Here is a 24,770-nt window from a genome sequence, read left to right on the forward strand (position 1 = left end):
GACCAGCACCTCCCCTGCTTCCCCCCTGGGTGGGGCATCCTCCAGCATCCCAGCACCCAGCAAGGTGGATGAAGCAGGCAGAACTAATTCTCCATAATCACTTTACAAACATCAGCAGCTCTCTTCCAGGAAATCTGGGGCTGAAGAACCAAAACAAGCAACTTCGTAAGACAGTGGGACCAGGTAAGAAACAATCTTAAAAGGCAGCCAGAGCTTTGAAAAAAACTGACCACGAGAACAACACTGTATAGAAATGTGTTTATTGAGGGTGTTGCTGCCTGAGAATTGTTACCATTTCATCAGCAAAAGTGGTGGTGAAAGAAACATGTAATTAGTATGATCCTGTCCCAAAATTTGGTCCACGTGTCAGCACTGGTCTCTCAGCTGGTTGCTCAGCTCCTGAAGTTCAGCAATCATGTTGTCCATAGCTGTCACCTCATCAGCTATCTCACTGTGAACTTCATTACTTGTTACATCTATGAAAAGTTGCTGCACAACAAAAAGAAATACTTGTAAGTACTTTATAAATAAATACCTTTAAAAGATAAATACAGTTTCTCTCCTCCAGGGGAGAGACAAAATACAAGAAGCTCATAATCTCTATACTGCTTTTCATAATTTTGTAAACTATGATGCTATCTCTCGCAAAGAAAAGGTTATTTTGTGGCTAATAAACAGAAGTTATACACACACACACATATGGACACACATCCTGCATATAGACCTGAAATCTGTGCCACACACCTGATATTGCGCCAAAAGGGTCAAATCCTCCTGCGGACGTGGGGTTTCTGCTCTGACCTGACTGCCTACAGTGACTCCTGATTCCATTGAAAGTAAAGGACTTTTTCATGAAACTCAAATTAGAAGAGCATCTTGCATTCTGTCACTGCAGTTTATAAGCCCACCTGCTGACAAACTGGTTGTGAATTTTAATGACCATTTTCCCCAGCTTCATATTCTGTTGCTTCATTTTCTCCAAAACATCAAATAAATATTTTTTCACATTTGATGTCAAGACATGAATGGGTGGAGGCATTCACCTGTGTGTAACTAGCTATACCAGAGAAAACAAAACACTAAAGAGTAATAAAAATTGCTCTCAAAGACCTTAAGACATTAATAGAAACAAACAAACAAAAAAAAAAAAAAGCAGCTAACTCATGAGCAATTATAATCTTCATCTATTTAATATTGAGGCTGTGTGAGGTACCACTACACAGAAATATGGGGAGGGGGGGACACCCAAACATATGTCTTCCCTTCATTATGTAAAGGGAGAGTGATTCACACTTCATTTGACCCAATCACAAAGCCTACATTTAGAGACAAAAACAAACCAAGAAAACAAAAGTTGCTCTAGAGTACATCTGTACATAAGTACATCATCAAAACATAAAGGGATAATACAGATATGTATATAAACAAAAATGTACTTGAAAGGCTTGAACTAAGGTATTCACTGTGCCTTAAAACAATGTTGTCACTGAAATAAGGAACATCTTACACAACAAAAGGAACATATTCATGCTACAAGGACAGAAACTTTGACTTTCAGCCCAAAAACCTCACACTGGGAGTGTGACAGAAAAATTTGATTCTTTCTGGTAAGACAGGTAAATAAATCAGGATGATATAATTATTTTCTCTTTTTAATTTTTTTTTTTTCTCTACACAGTGAGAGAAATCTGTTCAGCTAGAGATAGCCTGGGGAAGTTTCAAGCATCATCATTCTTTGGGCTTTGTGCCCACTGTGTCCCCAAAACAGTGCCCACCTTTCATGCATTTACAAATGATGTATTGGGGACAAGGACCAGAGAGTGCCCACTGTGCTATTTACCACAGCATGTGACTGCCCAGCAGGCCCTGTACAGAAAAGAGCCCAGAAACAGCACATTTGTGATCTCCAGCCTTAGGCAGATTGTGGGTGCTTCAAAAGTCTGACACAAACAGGAGCTCAAACATCAAGAGATGGAGATCCTGGAAGCAGTGACATTGTTTCACCTGTTCTACTTATTTGTTCCAATTGCATGTCCTGACTACAAAATTTTGGAATGTTATCTTTTATTTTATCAGTTATTTTCACTGCTCTTTTATTCCTTCTGAAACATTAACTAGTGAGTCTGTTCTTAACCTTTTATTCCTCCTGAAACCTTAACTAGTGAATCTGCCCATTTTTAAAGTGCTTTTTTCAGCTGAAATTAAAAATTAAAAAAAAAACCTCACACAAATATTGACTCACAGGGCAGCAAAATGAGATGCATTCAAGCTTGGACAGACATAAACAGTGCTAAACTGTGCATAGGATCTGACAGAATATGACTGAGTTTTTAAACTACAACATACTTTGAACATTTAAACTAGAACATACTTTGAATATTACTCCAAATTCAAAGATGGCATCTTGGAAGGGATGCAAAATTAGTGAGTTCACATAAAATGCTTCATTTCTAATATGACAGTTTTCTCAGAAGTACCATAAAATCATTAGCTGCCCATAATATAGATGTTCATTTAATTAGTGCCTTTGGAACTTAAAACAGAGTTTACTAGACTCATACATTCTTAATCTTTCATAATTTGTAATTCTTCATAATATAAACTACCTGTACTTGCATTCATATAATTTATGTCATTTAGTCCTTTCTCTACAGTAATATTCAGTCTATGCACCTTTTTTAAAGAAAACACAATCATATTGTGTGAGTAAGAGCAAAAATATGTTGTCTCTTTTTTCAACACATTTGAAAGTCTTACCTAAAAAGCCAGTATCTAAAAGTTGAGTTACAGATCCAGCTTGTGTTTGCTTATGAAACTTTCCTAGGCTTTTATCCTTAAAATTAAAGAACTTGAGAGAAAATGAGCCAAGTTTAGCACACTGATGACAAATTAACACCTCATAGCACAAGCACACATTATAAAACTTCAGCTCTGTGATTCACAGTAGCTAACTCCACAGGCAGGAGGAATCCCTCTTTAAGATAAGGTATGTATTTAAACAGAGAAAGTATGATTCAAATACGATGACTTTTTCCAGTAATTGACATCTGAATTGGTAGGGCATCCACAAAAACGAGATTAAAAATTAGTTCTGTTTTTTAATAAATCACTCTTTTTAAAACACTCCAAGTGATGCAAAGCAATCTTGACACATGTGGGTCTTTTCCGCAGGTTTAGATCCATTTTTTCTGAGACTGCCCAGTTTATCCCATGACTATTCACATTAAAAACAGGGCTTTGAAATGACTGATTGCTTTCAAACATTCAAATCTGTTTGTCCAACATTTCAGGTAAAGTTCTACCGTACTCTAAAATGTCAATGCTGTCTCTTACACTAGAATTGCAATCAAAGCTTAGCAGGAAGAAGGGAAATAAAAGTTTACTTAAAACTGGAATCCTCAACAGCATAGAGATGAACATCACCTGATGATGCACTGCAACAGGCAGGTATTATTTGATCTGTAATTGATTCAAAACAGAAATTCTGGCAACAGAACAAAGATTTCTAGCTTTCAAACAAAAATTCCTACCTTTCAAACAGTCCTACCTTTGCCTTGGATGACAAGCCACGTAAGTTGAGCCGAGCAGAAGAAAGTATCTGCAAAGCTTCCTGACGATTAGATTTGTTCTTGCTGCATTTTATAGCCACTAGAATCCAAACACAGAAAGACCCCTAAACAAAAAAGCATTACCACTCTAGCAATAATCTTTAAACAAAACATTTAATTAAAGATCTTAATATCCTCCACAGACTATTTTAAATGTCATATCCCTCCCAAAAAACAAAAAGTAAAAACAAAAGCCATGTAATTTTGAGACTATAACTCTAAACATAACAGCTATCTGTATCTTTCTTAAACATAAATATATGTATAAATATATATATATATATATATAAATATAAATATAAATATATATAAATAATCTTAGTAAGTTTCATTCATTTCCTGACTAGCATACTCAATCAAACAATTTATGTGATCTGAGGACTGAGATGAACTGCAGATGCATTTTCACATGCTTTATGAAGTTGCTAGATCATGAAATTAATTGATTCCATATTTACCAGTCATGTATTTACTGACTCACCCTACACAATTTCTGCCTCATTCCAAGTATATTTTTGTATGCAATATCAGGATGATACTCTCTGTTACAGGACTCCTAGTAGTAGGAATAAGTACAATAGGTAAAGTAGAGTATTATTTTGCCACTAAGCTTAATAAATATTTGTTGCACTCTTCAGGAAAAATAAAAGGGAGAACATACCATGTGCAATCTCTATGGCTCCTTTCACCACTTCCTTAAAAGAAGAAACATCTTTCTCCCAATCACTTGATTGAATTTCACATTTATGTGCCTTAGTGAGATATTGCAGTGACTGCAAGGAGGGAAAAAATTTATTAGTATGTCAGAAAATTAACTAGGAAACTAAATTAGTTTTAGCTATCTACAAAATTAGTGGTGAATCCAGAAAATGAATCTATCTTTACTATACTTGATTTCCTGTGAGTTGGAGTGGTGTCCTCCTCTGCAGCAGTAAGCACCAGCTGTAAAACAGATGTTCTTCACCAATACTGCAGCTCAAGTATGAGAAGCATATAAAGTAACATCTGTCTAATTTTTATCTTTTAAAAATCCGTCTAGACTGATGGATGTGACCCATGTTTGCCAAGTCATCATAATTTAATGCACATGAAAAACAGAAAAATACTTGCATTCACACTTCAAACAGCAAATTCATATCTAAAAACTTTTAAGTGACTACATCAAAGCTTTCTTCCTGTATATGTAATCTTGGGAAATATGCCTTTTATAGACGTAGCTATTAGTTGCCATACTGCTCTGGTTTCTCAGTGCGAACAGGAAAAAAAATGTAAACAATATGGAAGGAGGATCCCATTAAGGTGAAAAAATAATTTTAGCAGAAGAAATTGATTTCTGCTTTTGAATTTTATTTTCTTTTCACAGCATCAAAAACATAAAACAAATACATGCCAGAAGTTACATGGCTTAGTTCAAAGACAACTCTCCAGTTACCTTTTTTAAGAGTTTAATATAAAAGAATAAAAAAGTTTCAGTGTGGGACATATACATGAGCATAGTAAAGACTTCTGATTGTGATGGTTGTCACCCCAGAAGCTTCCACCTTCTCTCTCCCACCCGAGTTTCAATCACAATGGCACAGGTGACTGAACTGCTAATGCTGCCATAAATGGCAATAAAGGGATATTAAGTCAAACCAGAGTGAATTACCTTTTTTTTTTTCATAATAACCTAGGTTATAACTGGTAGTAGTTCTGGCAAGCAGAGGCAAGAATTTCCAAGAGAAGGAAAAACAGTTTTTACAGCAGTCTGATTTCAGTCTACACGTGTCTGAGCCAGAGCAGCAAATGGGGGGGGGGGGGGGGGGGGGGTTGCTGACAGATGTCAAGGAGGGGAAAGAATTCAAAGTCTTGTGGGCTGTTTATTTGCACTTCTGGAACCTGGATTTGTCCTGAAAGGAGACAGTTATGAGCTGGGGAAAGTTCAAGGAACAGAAGGGATTCATAGCCTGGGATGGATCAGCAGGAAACTTGAAGGCTGGAAAGATTCCTCAGTGGGAAAGGTGTGGACTGGACTGCATCCAGTGTAGGGAAGAAAGAAGTACTGAATGATGTGGCAGTTCAGATACACTGAAGTGTGAGAGTAAATATATAAAGAAAAAAACTCCAAAACAGAACCACAAACCCAACACTACAGTAATTTTACACTCCTAACTTGCAAACCTTGACCGACTTTGATTCAATTTACAAAGCACAGCTGTGAATTTTAACTGTAGACCCTAGTGATTAATGTGGAATCAGAAGTATCAGCAGAACAGAAAAGTAAAAACCCCCAGCAACCAAGACAATCTTTTAAAATACCTACATATACAAGATTGTTCTTTCAAATTCAATGTTAGGAACAAAATTGGTTAAATATAATTAAACCTGCACTAAATAAGATGCAGAATGGAAAGGTATATAGTAAAGGTCAAACCCTACATTTGTAAGGAGGTGCATGACACATTTAAAGGTTTGTTCCCATCTCTGTCCTTTGATGCCACAGTATAGTAAATAATGCCCTTTTAGAATTCATTGACCTTTTGCCTTATAAATGTGGGTGGCACACTGAATACATAGCTAGAATTTTTCTACAGATACAGTTATATTCATGACCCATGATGGTGCTTGTGGCAGTAAAGCAAATAAATTCGGCTTTCATCATCTTTACTTCGTAACATGATATCAGAAATCAGTGATTATTTGGTGCACTGCAAATTAATTTTTACACGGTAAATTAATATATGCTGTGGCTTTAGGCAGTTTTGCCCTTTTATGATCTGGATCTATGGTACTGTCATACCAGGATATTTGGATACACATGTAAGCATACCTTAAGTATTTATAAACATCATTCCATCTTGCAGGCAAGCTAGACTGTGTGTTCCACAACCAGCCTGATTAGGAAACACAGTTAAAGTACTGTCTACTCTACAAATTGAAACCATGTTTTTAACTGGGTTAGTTAAAAATACCATGATGTAACCAGATTCTGAAATTATTACATTCATAGTATAGATAGGGCCTCTGCTGCTTTGCATGTCTGAGTAAGAATTTGAGGATATATTACAGGATATTGCAGTGTCTGTATTTCTGCATTCTAAATGGGCCAAATCCCTTTTACTGTTCGGCTGTAAAGAAAGATAGAGAAGACAAAAGGGAGGTACAATAGACACCAACAATGACTAAACAAGGCTCTTCACAGGGCAGAGCACAAAGAGACAATGAGCAAGGCACAAATGATTATAAATCTAAGCCCACAGGAATATAATTTGTAGGCCTAACGATCTTCCCTGCTTGATATTAAGCAATCCTCCAGAGAGGCATTTTTTGCCCAGGCCAAAGGCATAACCCCATTGGTGAACATATACTGAATGCTGACCTTGTGTATTTTCAACCTCAGTGAAGATCTGATGACCCTTAATTATTTTTGAACAGTGCAAGGCTATCTGAACTTTTTGAAATTTAATATCAAATGCAAAGCACACTCCAGCATACAACAAAGGAAACACTTCTGCAGTGCATTATGGTTATTCTAGAAATGCAATCAACTTAATTCCTTGGGAAGTGATAAGGGCAAGAAATGGAAGTTAACATAGCAAAACCAGTGATGGGTAAAGAGAACCAATGATTCAACAGACTAAGGATTAAATATCATTCTTTAATTCCATTTTAAGCTAATTAAGGAAAAAAAAAATTCTACTCTGGGTACTCTAACTGTGGTGTCAATTATTTTAAGTGCATTTTCCCTTAGTGATTACAAAGAACACAGATGGCTTATGCTGCTACTGGATCATGCCTTTAAGATGCTTTTTTTTTCCAGAAGCTGCAATATTCTATCTTCTGAATCAAACATTTCAATTTTAAAAAAAGCCAAAAAAAGCCACCATTTGATTATAGATGTTAGACTGTTGCCAAGAAAAGTTTCAGAATACAAATTCAGGACCATACACATATGCTGTGTAGGATGTGATAGGATGTTTTGAAATGAAACACTGATAAAAAAAGAGTTGTTTTTTTTTTCAAGTCCTAGAAAACTGATGTAAAACATCTTGCTCCTGTTGTGTGCAAGAAAAACGTGTGCTGTAGGAACACGAAGAAAAGACAATGGGCTTATAAAAACACTAAAGCAAAACAGGTCTGGAACAAGAGCACGTTCTACTATAGCACCATAGTTCTTACCTTTTCAATATCTTCACTACTATCATTCTCTCCATTTCCATAAAGTTGGGCATAAAGTCTCCAGATTGCCCCATCATTTGTCACTCGTGAAGTGACTCTGCCCAAGAGCTCTTGCAGTTTCCCCTTCAATCCACTTGATACCTCTCCAGCACGATCTGCCAGACCATCTGCTACTGCCCTGACCAGAATAGCCAGCACCTTAAAAAAGCAGCAGGAGAGAGTTGTTATTTCAACTCAAATCAACATCAGATATATAATATTATCTGTAATATTTGGTCTCTATTAATGATTGTGCCATATGGCAAGTACAGAATTTACTAAGAAATACATGGACTAATTCAACTGATTTAAACCTCATCTATAAGATTCTATGTTGGTGCGGGTGAAGAGGCCAAAAATATAAGACAGAAATCTGGCTAAAGGAAACCGAGGCAGAAAATATCATATAGATATTTTCACCTTCTAATACAGTTATAAAAAGATCAGTAAACAAGCTGAGCCAAATTAATTCAGGTAATGGAAGACACTGTTTTTTACAGGACCTCTATTTGACAACCTGCAGAAAGTGAAAGATGTACAGCGGATAAGATGGAAACTGGAAGGCAATGGAATACCACCTTGGGAATCTCTGTTTTTAATACACACCTGGTGATTTACCAGACAAATCAGCTCCATCAAACTCTTCTACAAATACTCATTAGTGGCCATACTTTTTGAATCACTGGCTTGAGAATGTGGGATCTGACGTGCAGAAATGCTGAGCACATGCAGCTGCTGGTGGGAGCTTGGTTTTGCATGTAAAAGTTGCAACAACATACCAGTCTTTTTGTCCCAAACTGGACACAGAAAACTAGAAAACAGTGTCACTTTGCCTCAGTTTCTCCTCAGTAAAATAGGAAACAGCAAATGTAAATCAAGGCAGTAGATCATATGATGAATTAGAAGAGAATAAACCCCAGAAAAGCTGAGGCTTATCCATTGAGTAATACTCATCCTGCGCAGTGCAGCAGACACAGCAACTGGGGAAGAAATAAGGATGAAAACCAAATGGAAGTTTCATCAGGCCTGCATTCAAGATAGACCAGTAAGAGATGAAAAAACACCTTCATGCTGGTACTTCCTAACTTGTGAGACTGTTGTTTGGCAACTTTAACACTTCAACATTTTTATCCATGTGACACTAACACCATGAAATCTTACACACAGCAGTATTAATATCAAGACAGTAATAAAACTAACTTCAAAGATGATCCGTGAATAGCTGCAAACCCTACAAAAGCACCTCAAATCAAGATGCAGTTCACTGGAAGAAAGTAGTGCAAAAATTATGACAGTATCAAAGTATATCACACTCAGAATAATAACACACGCAGTTTAGCCCTTGTGATTTGTCACTTTCCTAAAATAACTTCTATAGAATGACTCAATTACAATGCATCCCAAAAAATAATGAGTTGAATCAGATACAGAAAATTATTGGCAGAACAACCCAAATCAATCAAAATGGCTGATAATTATATTAAATAAATCAAAGTAATACAAGGAGTGAAAACAAATATACATCTACCTGCTATCTTTTCAGAACTAGTGGTATCACAGTAACATCTGAGCATGAGTTAAACTGCTCCCCTCTTGTGACCCCAAAATCACAGCAGTCACTCATATTCCTTATAAAATGATATGACAAACTGGAAGTTCCTTCAAGATCTCTTAAAAGACACTTAAGAAAACAGAAAATATGATCCACTATTAGTAGTCCAATTCATATTCATAATTTGGAATATAAGGCACCAAATCCCGTCATGAACCAGGTCTTCTATAATGAGTTACTAGAAAAACACCAGCAAGTGCTGATTTTTCCATTACTAAAGCACTGTAATAAAAAAAACCATAGGTGCAAGAAAAACACTCAACTATGTCCTCTTTTGACAAGGAACCAGAACTGGTCCTGAGGATTCACACACAGATATAAGACTTCTCAACCAATTTCTCAGTTTAACAAAACTGTTAATCAAAGTCCAAATGTTAGTTCATATGAATATCATATATAATCATCAAAAGTTTTAAAACTATTTTCAAAAAAGTTTTATTTTGTTTGTACATTAAAAAAAAAGAGTTTCCTTAATCAGTAGGATGCAGCAACTGTAAAATTAGCCCTATTCCCACAGAGTCTTGACTTTGCTTACACTTCTATCACAATAATCCATTTCCTTTTTTTGTAATCCATCATGTAAGCTTTGGCACTACAGCAGTTAAAATGAAACTAGTGTCAAGACCCAGATTAAAGGGTCCATTAAACAGTAATGAATCATTAATGCTTGGTTGTCCACACTTGTTAAAGTTACTTCAAACTGCAAGTGAATTGTACTAATCATCCAAAAGTATTAGCAGTGTAGCAGAGTTTTGCAATTTAGGTTGCCATAAATGTTAAAATTTGTATCTTTGAGAGATTTTAAACTGCCATACACACTAAACTACTCCAGCAATGCTCTGTTGGCCCAAGATCCCAAAGAAGCAGTAGAAGATTTTTTTGGTTGGTTGGTTTTCTTCATGCCTCTTTTAATGAACTGCGCTCCATATGACCAGCGAGTTCATGTTTAGCATGACATCACACCATTGGCATGCCTCCTTCTCCTTTGCTTTTGTGAATAATGTGTTTACTACACACTGAACAAAAGACACTGTGAGACAAAACCTTAGAAATAAACCAAGCCATTTATAAATGCAGCGATTTTCATCAGTTACTCTCATTGCACGATTGTCCTCCAAACAACTCATTTCATATAAAAATTCTCTTGGTCAAACCATTTTCAGATGCTTCACTAATACTAATCAAACTTGACAGTGCTCAAGAAAGATGAGAACCCTCAGATAACAGATCCAAAACGACAAATTTGCAGTCCGTGAACTCTCCCTATTCCCCTTCCAAACTAAGGATTTTATAATAAAGACAATTGTCATTAGTGAGCTACTTAAATGAAGCAGAGCTCCAGAAATTATTAATTCCTACCCTCACTTTTCAAGATCCCCTTGGAACATGTTCTTGTGGCCTTTAGTTAGAAATGGTTTGGCAACACTAACTGCTGAAATGAGGATGTAACTTGATGGAAACGGTACCAGAAAAACTTTGCTAGAATCTCAATAGCACAGAATTGCAAAGTGGAATCCTTTGTCCATACTTCTCTATTCACAATCTTTGACAGCACATAATGAAGATATGTCTTCTGAAATACTGTATTGAAACAGTTTTTCCAACCACAAAATAACTTTGTCATTCACAAGACTGCAACACTCCAAGTAAAAAAGGTTGATTGCCTCCATAAGCACACATGTGATGGAAATTAGTATAATCAGGAATTGCAGAAACGTTTCAGGTACGTTTACTAGCTCATACCAATAATTCAGAGACCAAACTGATGATTATAATAGGTAAGGCTTTCTTCTTGAGTAATTTTAGTGACTGATTTACTAGTGGAAACTATGGACAATTCAGTTAGCCTTTCTATTTTATTACATAACACATAAATTGAAGGTTTTCCAGGTATATTTCTCAGCTTTGTGAACATTAAAAGATACATGGAAATGTGAAGAATTTTACAAACCAGTAAGGAGGGAGGGTAAGAAAGTGTGCTTTTAACATTTATACGCAATGCTAGTAAACTGAGACTTTTGAAACTGTCCTTTGTTGTAATCTTTTACTGCATTGTTGCTCGTTTATAAAGAGCCCTTTACCTCTTCCTTGTCCAATTCTATCTGTAGAATCTGTGCATGCATATCTTCAAGCTTCACGATATCATGATCTCAGAACCTTTGCCACAGGGATGGCATTGCTAAATAACCAGAGCAGCACAGAAGAAAAGTTTCCCAAATCTGTGCGCTGTACTCAGAAGGCTGGCACAAAGGACAACAACGGCCTAACAGAAATCACCAACAAGAATCCACATGCTTTACTATTATTAGAAGAAATCAGTGATATAAATATATGACTTCATGCTATTCTGAAATAAAATTTAAAAGTCTGATGTAGCTACAGAAATCAAGGGCATTTCAAATTGTATATTCAATTGCACACTTGTAATCAATACACTCAGTTTCACAAGGGGCATTCTGCAGCAATGATTATGCTAAAAGGAGCTGGTTTTCACAAAGAACTGGAATCCATTACTCAACTTGTTTTTTCTAGTCCTGTGCATTTCTTTTTTAATTCCTGCCTAGTTTCTCACCATTATGTCATGTAGCTTAGTAGTCTATCAATTGAATTCTATGATGACTACAAATAGTAAATATAACCTGAGAGAAGATCATACTATGTTGAATGGAAACAATGGTGTATGTTTTTATTTACTCATGTTCATGATTTCACATTGTCAAAATACAATTGCACAAGATGGTTACAGATCATCCCTATTCCGAACAGTCCAGTTGGAAAAAAGGAGAGACTTACCAATTAAGGGTGAACTTTGTAAACAATTTCAGTAGAAGCTTTTATTTTTATGTGCTTTTTTGTTTTGTTATGGAAATACTCTCCTCTTCCTTGTAAGATAATTGTTTCAAGCCTGAAATTCTCTCATCAGGCCCTGAGGTTTTTCTTGGCAAATAGTAAAATCCTCCTAATCGAGGCAACTGTATTAGAAGTTACAATGAAACCCACAAAACACTTCACATATCAGAAGCCAAAGTTAAAATTAAGATGCAAAAAGAATTTAGGAAAGATACCATATATACTTCTTTAAAAGTTATAAAAGTTGTATGAGAACAAGATGAAAAAATTATGCAACAAAAATAGAAATTTAATACAAGTAATATCCTCAAATCCTTTAATAAAATATATTGCATAAAATTTGACAAATAACAGTAATAGTCCGTATCATCTCAAAATATCTCAAATGGGCAAATATATGTAGAAACCTCTACTCCTAGTCAGCTGTCAGTCTGTTTTAAATAATACAGTAGACCACCCCTAAAAGTGTTATTTTAAGTAGCAATTGAGAAAAAAACTAGTTGAAAAAAGCCAACCATCTACAAGATGCTCCATGACAGGCCCCACCAGTACTACAGTAGTCTAGCTGCCAAACACACTAATCTTTACCACATATAATACAGTTTTCCATTGACACTCTTTAGTGCTCATGTTTAATGTTTATCTATCCCAAACCTGAAAGATTTTGTTAATACAGGATGTTATCCTGTGCATGACTGGCTTTACTAATAATAAGCATTGCACTCAGGTACAATTTGTCATTAAAAAGTAATGTGAAAAAAGTACTTAACATCCCTGTCCGCCATGACCAAATGAGATGTCTTGAGAATTGAGAAATGAGAATTTTAACTAATACTATCTGCTCTCTCTCCTCATCACTGGACCCAAATTCCCAGGAAAGCTACTTTTTCTCTTTTTATGGGACAAGAAACAAAACATACTTCTGGGATCCATGAGCAGCAGCAGCTGGTTCCTCTTACCCTGGTACTACACCATCTCACTAAGAGCTCGTAAGCTCTTCAACCAGATCTGCTAATTTTGCAAAGGCTCTTGAAGGTGTTTTATTACTCTCCTTGAGAGATTCTTCAGCTTGCCTTTCAGATTCACCTTGCTATTTTCACTGAGTGTGCAAAACCCTGCTAGGATCAGGACTTGGTTTCAGGCAAAGCAGCATCCCAGCTGAAGCTGTTAAGGTAGATTCTCTGTATTTTGTCCAGAGCATACATTTACAAACACAAAATTTAACTGAACTGAACTGGAGTGAAAGATGAGCAAAATACCTCTTTTATTTTTCTTTGTTCTGGTTACTAAGAATCAATATTATGACCGTAATGCATTCAGTTCACTTTCAAAGGCTCATTTGTGGTATTTTCCAACATATGGGAAAAGCTTCCCTTTCTTTCAATGAAATAATTGATATTATTTCTGACACCAAGATATGCAGGAACAATATGGAAAGATGAGATTATGCAGTGAATTTTATATAAAAATAGGTCTTGAAACTGCAAGGCTCACGCCTGTGCTTTCACAAAGTCTGATGCAATCTGGATGCAAAGGTTTTCAGTTTTGTGCAGTTTCATTTTAAATATTTATTCTTAGAGTCCAAATCTCCAAAACTTAAATCACTTGCCTACATAACTTCATTGGCACACGCACTATCATTACTGACACCACAGCTATCAGCAGCTATCAGCAATCTCTCTGTCTCTGAAGAAAAACTAGTGAACATATAGGATGACTAAATATGAAAATTTCCCCACCTGTGTATCCTTGTACTTTTCTTTTAAGTCCATGAGCCGGTGGTAAGCTTTAATCGCTTCTGAAAACTCTCCAATGTCTGTACTGGTGAGAAGATAGTTCTCCCATATTTGCCAGTGCTCATAGTTGCACTTGAGAGCTTCTTGGAGGGTTCTAAATGCTTTGATCCTAATAAATAATAAAAGAATAACAAAAATTATTACAGAATATTTCTAAACTAAAATCAGTTGGCATACCATCAACTAAAAAACTGCTTATTTTAAAGAATAACATTTAGAACATAGTGCAATGCAGAAGCTATTCCTTGTAATTTACAATATTGATAATTCCTTAATGTCTCTTGGAAACTGTCTTGTATTAGCTCATACACAACACTACACTCTGTAGTTTGAACTAGGTAACTTCTCTTAGCTCTTGTAATTATTTTTTTTTATAAAAAATGTATCATAATTTTGCCATCTATGTCAATATTTTCCTTTCCCAATTTTTAACTGGAACCATGAGAAAACAATCTTACTCATGCTGCTGTTGTAACACACATTAAAAAATTAAAAATCACTGAGGTAATGATAGATGCAGAAAGGTACTGACTTATTTAATCACACATCTTTAAATCCCATTTATTTTAAACATTTGCACATGGCAAACATGCATATCCATTGCACAGAAGCCCATCATTTTCAAGCATTTTTGTCCTTAGATCAGCTGGAAGGTTTAATTACACCCTCTGATCCCTGATGCTGTGCTGCTCTTACAAATGTGTCAGAATGGCCCCAAACACTACTAGGGTCCTTCTCCAATCTCACACCGACAGGAGGAAGTGTTATAGAATAAAGGTAGACAGCACAGTTCCTATATAATCATCATCAAGTTACAAACCATCTTTAGTTTTTCATATGCATCCACTGCAGTTAACTCTTGACCATTTCCTTAGGAGAGAAGTAATGCCATCCTCAGATAACAACATGCCATCTGAAGCATGTGCTGGTGAGGTTTGTGAGCTTACGGTTTAAAGCCTTAAACACACCATGAAAAGTTGCAATAAATTTGAAACTTTAAAATAACCCTGCTAGAGAATTGGAATGATACGTTTCTTTCTAAGAGACTGAAGTTGGACAGTCATACTCTCAATTTGACAGTCATGATACATAAAAACCCGCGAAGGAATGGATTCCTTTAAATTAAGACTTGAAACGGAGCTTTCCTAAGCTGGTAGAAAAGTCTTCTTTGGTAAGGCATAACACTATATCTCTTTTTAATAAATACCATATAAAGATGGCCTGTTATCAAAATATGCAGTTCACTTGCTCTATATTGCTTGACTAAATTGTTAAAAGTGATTTCTCTAAAGAAAGACAGCCCAAAGAAATTGTTGGCTGAGTTTCAAAAAGAGGGTCCAAGAGAGTGTAAACACAAGCCAAGACAATGTAATCTCCAAGTAGGTGATCAGGCCATTAGAAGTTTGAAATAGCTTTGTCAGGGAAAAACATAAATAACTGCCAATCTAAGGCTGTGATATTAAATACACACAAAGAGAGTGGACTGATAAGAGCAAAATTATTTAAGGAGAACAGGCCATTTGGCATAGTTAGAGCAGAACAGTCCACATGCAGGATCTTCCCCTGTCCACTCACCTTTTCTCTCTCTTCTGATATATTGATAGATGTGATGCTGATGAATAAATGTGCAAAGAGTTGAGTTTTCTCCACTGTTAACAATCTCACTAAGGGATTTCAGACCCCGATTTTACTAGATTAAATTAGAAAAGAACACCGTCCTGTTCCTTCTGTGGATTTTGCTACAATGGAAGTTGGGATTTGCCACAGCTCTCTGACAGGCTGGAAGGTGCTCTGCAACTGCTCTCCACCATCTGTAGGGTTAGTCTGTATCATCTCCCCTACCTTCCTGAAAATTAGTAGGCTATCAGGAGGGCAGATGCCAGTAAGATGGAAATGTGAAATGTAGTCAAGATACCAAAGGAATGGAAATAGTATTACACAAATCATCATGCTTGCTATGTAATAAAATCCTCTAGATTCTCAAAACAAATCCTCTGTGTATTTAACCAATTACATAATGATGGAGTATCCTTAACCAGTTGAGTAAATTCATACCCAGACAGGAAAGAGTAGGCAGTACAAATGCATTATCTGGTCTTGGAAACCAGGAATCTTTCATACAAAGGACAGAGGGCCAGTCCCAGTTTATTCTGAGAAATGTGAGACCTAGATTTCAAAGACCTCCTGGCACACAGAGTAGTTTTTCTGGTAAACCAGAGCATGGAGTCTGTTTTCATCACAATTAATTTTTTCTGGAGGAAATTCAGAATACACAAAACGTGTGGAGTCTTAAAAAGCAAACAACCCCAAAAATCAACAAGACCCCTGTCCTTTGGGTGTTAGCAAGTTGCTTGCATACACTTTTCAAAAAAATGTACTTATATTTGCCTGTTGTGTGAGACTCTGCCAAACCTTGGCCAAATTCACAATCTATGAGTGGGCCTGAATTAAAGCCTGTTTGGAGTAAAGCTGGGGTTTTTTTGAGGGAGTTGAAGAAAGCTATTAACTTAAATATCTTACTTTTGTTTCCTTTCTTTTTAAATCCTTGCTTTTTTTTTTCTTCTGGCAGGCTTGAAAAATAAGAATTTATGTATCCTCACAAAAATTATTTAAGTGTTCTGCTGTAGATATTCTGTGTTTTGAGAGAGAGTTAAACTAGCTCACACACAGTCTTGACCTATAAGTGACTACACAAATAATCAAAGAAGTTTCTATTCCACAGCAAGTACAGGCCACACTCAGCTATCAACATGTAATACTCACTTAAAATTTACTGTACATTGAGTCCTATCTCACATGATTCTGTGGGGAAAAAGCTCAGTAACATGCCCCCATTTATTATTTTTGCTACCATATCAAATAGGTTACAAGTTTTGTATATGCTTAGCATATTAGATCACAAGAATAGATTAAGAATAATAAAAAATAAACCAGTAAGCTGAAATTAATCACTCAGTAGTTTCTCAGTCTTGTAGCAGATTAACAGACAGAAAATTGTTTTGATTAAAAATACTTTTATGAAACAAACATAAGCCAGTACACTGAGCATCTGACATTTTGAATTGTGTGGAAAAAAAGGAGCAAGTACCACATGAATTGCACATACTCAAGGCACTGCTGAAGACAAAAGGAACTACTGAAAAGTTAAAACAAGCTCTTGCTTTCTATTACTTTTTAGCCTTGTGTAGTTATTCCAACACTTCATTTTCTCCTCCCTCCTGCTCCACTGACATCTATCTCCTAACTCCATATTACTTCTCACTTTTCCTATGTATGCTTATAAATTTACACTTTAATGCAAGCTCACTATTCTTTCTCTCTTTTGTTACTTTGCCTCCTGACTACGTAACCATATAAATTGATGTCATATTTCAAGTAAGGTTTTTAAAAATAATTTATCTTATTCTTTTACTTCATTCTTTGGTAACAAGTTATAATGTGAACATTCTTAAATATCAAATTCTTCCACGTAAACTTTTATTACATTTCATTGAAATAAAAAATACAAAATATGAGTGGCAGTCCCCTAAGGTCAAAGCTTCTTGTATGAATCATTAGTTTTGAGGGAGAAGAATAAGCCAGATAACATGTGTGCAGAATACCATCTCCTTTTGTATATAAAAACCAAACTGTCTGGTTTTCCCTTAAATCTACTGAGGAAAATATCCTATGAAATCACATAGGTCTGAATCTATTGTTTGCTTGAAATGGGCCTATCTTCTTAACTTCATGCTCAAAGTAGTTTTTATTATTCATCTTTATTATGAATATTTTGCACTGGTTGTACTTACCATATCATAAATACCTATAACAAGAAAAAAGTGTAGAGAGAGGATGCTACTTGTATAAAAGTTACAAAATTATTTCCTCTAAAATAAGAGAGCTACCAGTGATACAGCTTGAGAGAGAGAACTGAAGGGCTAAGAATTGCAAAATATGAGTTAAGCACCTTATATTAATAAAAAAGGAAAGTATGGTTATTTGTTTTGGAAACAATATCTTCTAATTCTTTTGAAGTACTTACTTCTGTTTTAATCTGATATAAGCAGTTGATAAATTGTTCCAGGCCTCAGCATTCTGGAATGATAAAAGGAGAAGTACCAAAAAATTTATTCACTTACATTGTGCTTACTTTGTAAAAATACATAAATGAAACTACTGCCAAACATCATTGATTTTGCTTATCACACATATTGACACATACCTTCTACATGGCAGTTAAAATACTGTATTGAAATATAAATTATTATATTAAAATTGAAATACATAAATATTTGACTACATCAGCAACAATCAGGGTATAAATATCAATTAACTGCCTTGGGGTTGCTATACACTAGGCCAGCTCTTGCCTTCAGTCTCAGCTGTAAACAAGCATACTCTTCTGGAATCTAGCTGGGATGGCTGGAAAGGTCAGTGCTTCCAGCAGCTCATCACTTCTCACTAGCTGGAAGCTACTTAAACTGCATCACTCTCTGTTACTGGACAGAAGTGATCTGATGTCCCCTAACACACCTCAGGTAAAACCAGCAGAGATGAGCAGAGATGATTCCTGCCCTTTGCCTGACATTTACTTTGCCCCATCACTGAATTCAGCAAATGACAAGTAGAAATGATTTGAAGCATAGAGTCTGAGCACTGCAATGAAATGTACTCTGTACTGAAGGCTATCCTGAGGCTTAAGGAGCATTTAACTCATGCTGGGAAACCTTTCTGAGACTTAATTCATGAAAATGGTCACTACATTGCTACATCTGCAAACCTATAAAGACAGGTTTTGCCTCCAACTGAGAGCCAGTCCAGCACTTTTTACTCATAAAAACCCCACCACTTAACCCATTGAGAAGTCAGCTGGCTTAGTCATATGAATACAATTAAATACAGGACCTAGAGAGATAAGTTAACCCAGTTTTAGTATCTACTTGGAAGTAAATTTACTGCACTGAACAACAACAAAAAACCAACATATAAAGTAAGAATTCCATTGATGTCTGTACATACATTTTTTCCCACTAAGGAAGTTATTGCATTTTATAATAAAGAAGAAAGTATACTCTGTCACCTCTCATTGCTTTCTCATTCTTTTCTCCAAGAGGAAAGAATGAGTAACAACAGTTTCTATTGAGTAGATGGCATTAGCTCTAAGCAAGCAACAAGCTGACAGTCAGGTCTCCTGGCAAAAGTAATGTCAATGTATTTCCCAGGTAATTCAGCTGGCATCTTCCCTGTCTCAGTGCACATTCAAACGACAGTATTGTACACATGCATGCCCTGCATCCTGAAAAAATGGCTGAGCTCCATTTTCCCGGTGCTCCTGAAATATACAGTTACAAACGTACTTGTCACACATAAACTTGACTTTTTTTTCAGAAGAATTTAATTACTTAGAGAACTAAATATTTTAATATAATTTTTGTTTTTTCTCTTTTTATCTCTCCTTACAATTTAGTCATTCCCATTTGTCTGTTGTAGCAATGTGGGCAAGCAAAAAGGAATTTTTCAAATATATTTTAACATTCACACACTCATACTTGGACAAAGTTAAGTACTGGGTAAGTATTTTTATGATGCCTTATGACAAAAATATATCCTTCATGAAGAAGCCAAATTTATTCAAAGAGCTAAAGTTTAAAAAGGTTTTTCATTATTGCTTTGCTTGTTTATAATGAAAACATCCTTGCTGCTTTTAGATAAGCCATCTGAATCATTTGTTCAAAAGTACATACATCTGGTTCCAATGTGACACAGCGCTGAAATGCTTTGGCAGCACCTTCATAGCCTTCTAAAGCAATGTATGCACAGCCCAAGGAAAACCATACACCTAGCTGGAGAGAAAAAAATAATGGTTACCTACATACACGGCTATTTCAGCACAAAAGAAATAATTTGCCCTGGGAGAACACACAACTCTTGTTGATTTTTACCCATCTTCGGCTATGATAGCATTGTACTGGAAAAAATAGTATCCTGTATGCTCATTAGAGAAAAAATTCAGGTTCAAAGTTTTAATTAATATGGATAAGCAAAGGTGTTGACTGCATGAAGACCACTGGACCATTTGTGAAGTGCTCCTTAACAGTCCATTTTCACTTACAGAACAAAGTGATAGTTGTTTAGGGGTTTGCATATTTTGCTTTCATTTGTGAAAAATCCACATTCACTTTATACTATTACAATTAAGTCAAATGATACACTAGACAACGTTTTTCAAGGTAATCACATTTTACAAGAAACATCTCAAATGACTGAACAGTTCACAATTACAGCTCCTTCTCTTGTCAGAACATCGACCTTCTCAAGTTTCTATCACAATGTTTTACATAGACATGTACTTAAATAATGCCTTGCAGAGAACGGAATTTACCTGTTCAGTAATCTTGCATTTAAAGTCTTCAGTTGTTACAACCAAATACCTCTCATCAATAAAGATTCAGCCAGGGAGGAGAGCTCAGCACCTCCCTTCTCCATTCCCCCTTCTCAGGGAGCTGTAGAGAGCAATGAGGTCATGTCTCAACTTCCCTTTCTCCAAACCCGCTTCCCTTAGGATGTTCCTTCCAGTCAGCCCTTTCCCCAGCTTTGCAGACCTCATTTGGATGCTTTCAAGGACCTTCACATCTTTCTGAAATTGTGGGGCCTGGAACTGCACACGGTGCTCAAGGTGAGAACTGCAGACAGCAGGATAATCCCTCCTTTTGATCTGCTGGTTGTGCTGTGTTTGATGCATCAAAGGATTCGCTGCCCTCTTGGCTGCCAGGGTATGATGCATGGGAATGGTACAAAGCTGCACCAGAGGAGGTTTAGTCTGGACATTAGGAAGCATTTCTTTACCTAGAGGGCAGTTATACACTGGAACAAATCTTCCTAGAGGTGGTTGATGCCCCAAGGCTGTCAAGTGTTTAATAGGCATGTGGTCAACACCCTTAAAAATGTGCTTTAACTTGGTCAGCCCTGAACTGGTCAGCAGTTGAACCAGTGATCATTGCAGGTCCCTTCCAATTGAAATAGTCTGCTCTACTCTAAATAGTATCAGATAATAGCATAAATTGCAGCAAAATACATTTTCATAGCTCTCCAACAGCAAGTTCCTGATTTGCCACACTAATGGTTAATTCTCAAAGAGCTGCAAGCTAATCAGTATTACCTTTTATAAAAGGTACGTAATTCAGAAAATGATTAAACCCTAAGTACATTAACAGAGCATTTTCTAACAGCATTATGCTTTTTAAATGCATGCAGTCAAAACAAAACAGGACATTTTATAAGATGTTGCAAAATCAATCCAGGTACTACTACTGTACTGCAATACATTAATTCATTTCTCCATTCTATAAGCCAAGGTCAAAAAAAACCCCAGTTTTTCTTGGGAAGTTTTTTGAGAGGGAAAGAGGTGGGGAAGAGGAAGATGGAAAAACAGGTTACATTAACTCCATATTGCACAACAACATATTACTTCTTGAGGTATCTGTTTAATGTTTATATTCTCTTGTGTTTTGGGTACTAGTTCTGAAGCAACTAACTCTGATAATTCAGGTTCTCCTTAGGAAATCATAACAAATATTTAGACACAAAAACATTACCTTAAAATTTTTTTCAAATCAGGGATTTTACAGGGTTGAGGATAACGCTGCTGGCTCATACACAAGCAGCTTTTACCTCTACAGACTAATTGCAAACTGTAGCAAACATTCTTACAGTTCTCTCCACTATAAACTCATTTTCCTGTCTCTAAAACTCAACTTATATCTGCTCCTGACTTAACTGCTACAAAATTTATAGTTCATCTGCTTCAGAGCTTAGATCCCAGAATACAAACACATGACATTGATCTCTGTCACACCCGGCAGCCCGGTGGGCAATCCAATCTTCATGATACTGAGAAAAGAATGGAACAAACTTGACAATAAAGATATCCTTTTGCTTATGAGGGGTGTAAGTGGATGGCTCATCTCTGGAACACATGGATAAATAGGTAAAGGCAGAATTAGCAACTATATCTGGGCTGGGCAAACATGAAAACCTACTTCTCAGCAGTGTCAACCTGTCACTTGCATGATTCATAAACTCATCAATCAAGGAAGAAATTCCACATGAAGAGAAAACGATGTTTCTCAAATTTCAGAAGGCAATCCTTATAGTAAATGACCATATAGTCAATCTAATTTTTTAAGGCTCTTTTGTCCACCATCACTCCCATGCTATCTCATTAACTCCCCCTTATACTCTTTTTAGGTCAGTAACTTCTGGACAGGAAAAGCAGGGGCAGAGACTGCAGCGATCAAGTATGAAACTGAAGGTTAGTTCCAACTTTATAGCTCAGGATACAAGTTAAACAGTGCTTCTGTAAAGCCTGAGAGGAAAAACAGTCACTTATAAATCTAATAAGCAACAGTAGCACAGTCTCACTTCTGAACTGCACAGGCTTTCACCACTGGAGAACTGACTGTGTGAGCTCTTTTACCTCTGGAATTGTTTGTCAAGCCTTGCAAGATGCTCAGAGTGAAAGTACAAGAGAAATGTGTCTGTCATCCACAGCTGTGAACTAGAACAAGCAATTCTGTGAGCAGCAGTGCTAATGAATACAAGTTTCAGACATATTTGAACAGCAAGGCTTTCATTTCTTTGTGGATTGCCCAAAGACTGACAGAGTGATTGGCTTATATAGCAAACACCTACCTCAAAGATCTCAACCACACTTAATTGGCTGACTAAAAGTACACAAGATTAAAGGAAGGTTGAGAGAAAATGATTTTATCCATTACATATTTTAGGGAATCACTTGATGCAGTCTAAAAATCTCTTCCTTCAGAAAGGTTTCTAATCCACAAAAAATTACAATTTCTTTGTAACAAGGAGTCTTTGTTTACCTGATAAATTATTCACAATTTGGGGAACAAGTTAATAAGTTAATTAATTATTGTTTTCCTTGTGGCAAAGTTCTTGCATTTAGAATCAATTTCCACTCTGCTTTTGACCCACATTTCTGTAGTCACAGAATACAGACAGAATTTAGGAGACGGTTATGTCAATCTGCACTATCTAGCTGCTCAATCTGTTTGTTTGAAACAATTCAACTGAATCTTAAAAAGAGCTTCCTAAGCAACAAGAGGAGGAAATGTTCATTTTCCTATATGGACTGGCCTATTTTTCTTGGATTTCCTTTCATTCTAAACTTCCTTTGGAAAGGATACAAAATAAAAAAGCATTTCAGCAGAATATTTTTCAGTTTTGAGCCCTGTAGGCTATCTCCTGAAGCCCTTTCTTATCTGGAAGTTCTCTTGATTTAAATAAAATTCCTATCTGAGTAATAGATATTTTGTTGGCATTTTCAGTCATTTTATTTTTCATTCTAAAGATGTTTATAAGTTATCTGGAGCTCATTTGAATAAGACTAGGACTCTGATTTATTGGAATAAAATATGTCAGTGAAATACAAAAAAAGCTTCATGAAAATTACTTGAAAGGCTGGAGGCCTTTAAAATTTTTCTAAAGGAGAAGTCCAGTTAGTCACATGGAACATAAAACAGCAGCTTCAGCAGTGCTCTTTGAAGGGCAAAGAACAGAAGGAGAAAGATCCTGCTTTTGCATGGACCTAGAAATGGCCATGAGGAGCCCAATTTATGTACATAAACAACCACAAAGCTTTTTTAACTTCTGAAGACCTTCCACAGGGTAAACCTTATTGGGATGGGATCTAGTGGCTGAGAAACTGAAACAAGATTACAAAAGTTGCCTGCAGAATAGCTTGCAAAGATCAGCAAGGGAAACCAGCCTCAACAAGAGAACTCTTTCCACTGTGGTTTCAATTGTAATGCATTTTTGTACTAAAAGCAACTGTCATCACAAGCAAAACACAGTGCTTCTCAGTGACTCCAGAACAAGACAGACCAGAACACTCAAAAAACATTTTTATGAAATACAGAGATGAGAATTTGTAACTCAAAGCCACAGCAAACTCAGATTGGGTGAAGGGAAATTTCTGTTAAAATCTGCATTCCCCTTGTAACTGTTTTGCTTTATAACTTGTTCATAATTTATCTCATGGTAATTATTAATTTGCAGTGGCTCCATCACTTTGAAATTTCTTTGAAAGAGTTCTACAGGCAAAGATTTACCTGCATGCAAAGACCTGGATGCAAAAGGATGTCTCCATTTCATACTACCATTTTTAGCAGTCTTCCAAGTGAAAATTTTGCTAAGAATAGTAATAAACTCTTATTTTGGTAACTGTGCCCAGAACTGTCTTTTCAAGAAGTGTCATCATTTAAAACTGAACATACAAATTAAAACCAAAGCCGTCTGTGCATAATTTCCCAACCTGCATAGGGTTGATCTGTACTGAACGTTCAAAGCACTCCACGCATTCCCTGAATTCCCGGTTGCGGAGATGCAGGAGGCCTTTGGAGCGCTGGGCGCGGGCGCTGCGGTGCCTGGAAAGCTCCCAGGCCTTGTCATAATACTGGTGGTCTTTAAGAACATCACCAAGCAAACAATATAATCCTGGTGTTTCCTTCTTCTCTAACTCCCGCCTGAGTATTTCTTCCGCCTGTTAGAGAGCAAAGAGAAATCAACACATAATGAGACCAGTTATTTTCAGTTCATTACCTACCTGAACAAATGCTGCTTTAGCACCTTGCAATCATCAGCTGAAGATTAAGAAGTAGGGCTAGTGAGGAAACGGTATCTTCATCCAACACAGCACCAAAGATA

The 24,770-nt window shown here is 36.3% G+C and overlaps 1 protein-coding gene across 1 annotated transcript in view; it reads right to left on the reverse strand.

The window, feature by feature from the left end:
• Window positions 1–272: 272 nt before the first annotated feature.
• The window catches only part of TTC27 (tetratricopeptide repeat domain 27), a gene marked incomplete at its 5' end in the record, with an annotated part of 113,225 nt that continues 88,727 nt past the window's right edge, over window positions 273–24,770 (reverse strand). Inside the window, 8 exons of the mRNA XM_084201922.1 lie at window positions 273–489; window positions 3,548–3,648; window positions 4,270–4,381; window positions 7,767–7,964; window positions 14,007–14,172; window positions 18,088–18,140; window positions 19,790–19,888; window positions 24,379–24,606. Of these exons, the coding sequence (XP_084058048.1) occupies window positions 367–489; window positions 3,548–3,648; window positions 4,270–4,381; window positions 7,767–7,964; window positions 14,007–14,172; window positions 18,088–18,140; window positions 19,790–19,888; window positions 24,379–24,606 (1,080 nt within the window). The 3' untranslated portion in view covers window positions 273–366. The remainder of the gene's footprint in view (window positions 490–3,547; window positions 3,649–4,269; window positions 4,382–7,766; window positions 7,965–14,006; window positions 14,173–18,087; window positions 18,141–19,789; window positions 19,889–24,378; window positions 24,607–24,770) is intronic.

This window comes from Fringilla coelebs (assembly GCF_963513975.1).
Source record: "Fringilla coelebs genome assembly, chromosome: 3".
NCBI lineage: Eukaryota > Metazoa > Chordata > Aves > Passeriformes > Fringillidae > Fringilla > Fringilla coelebs.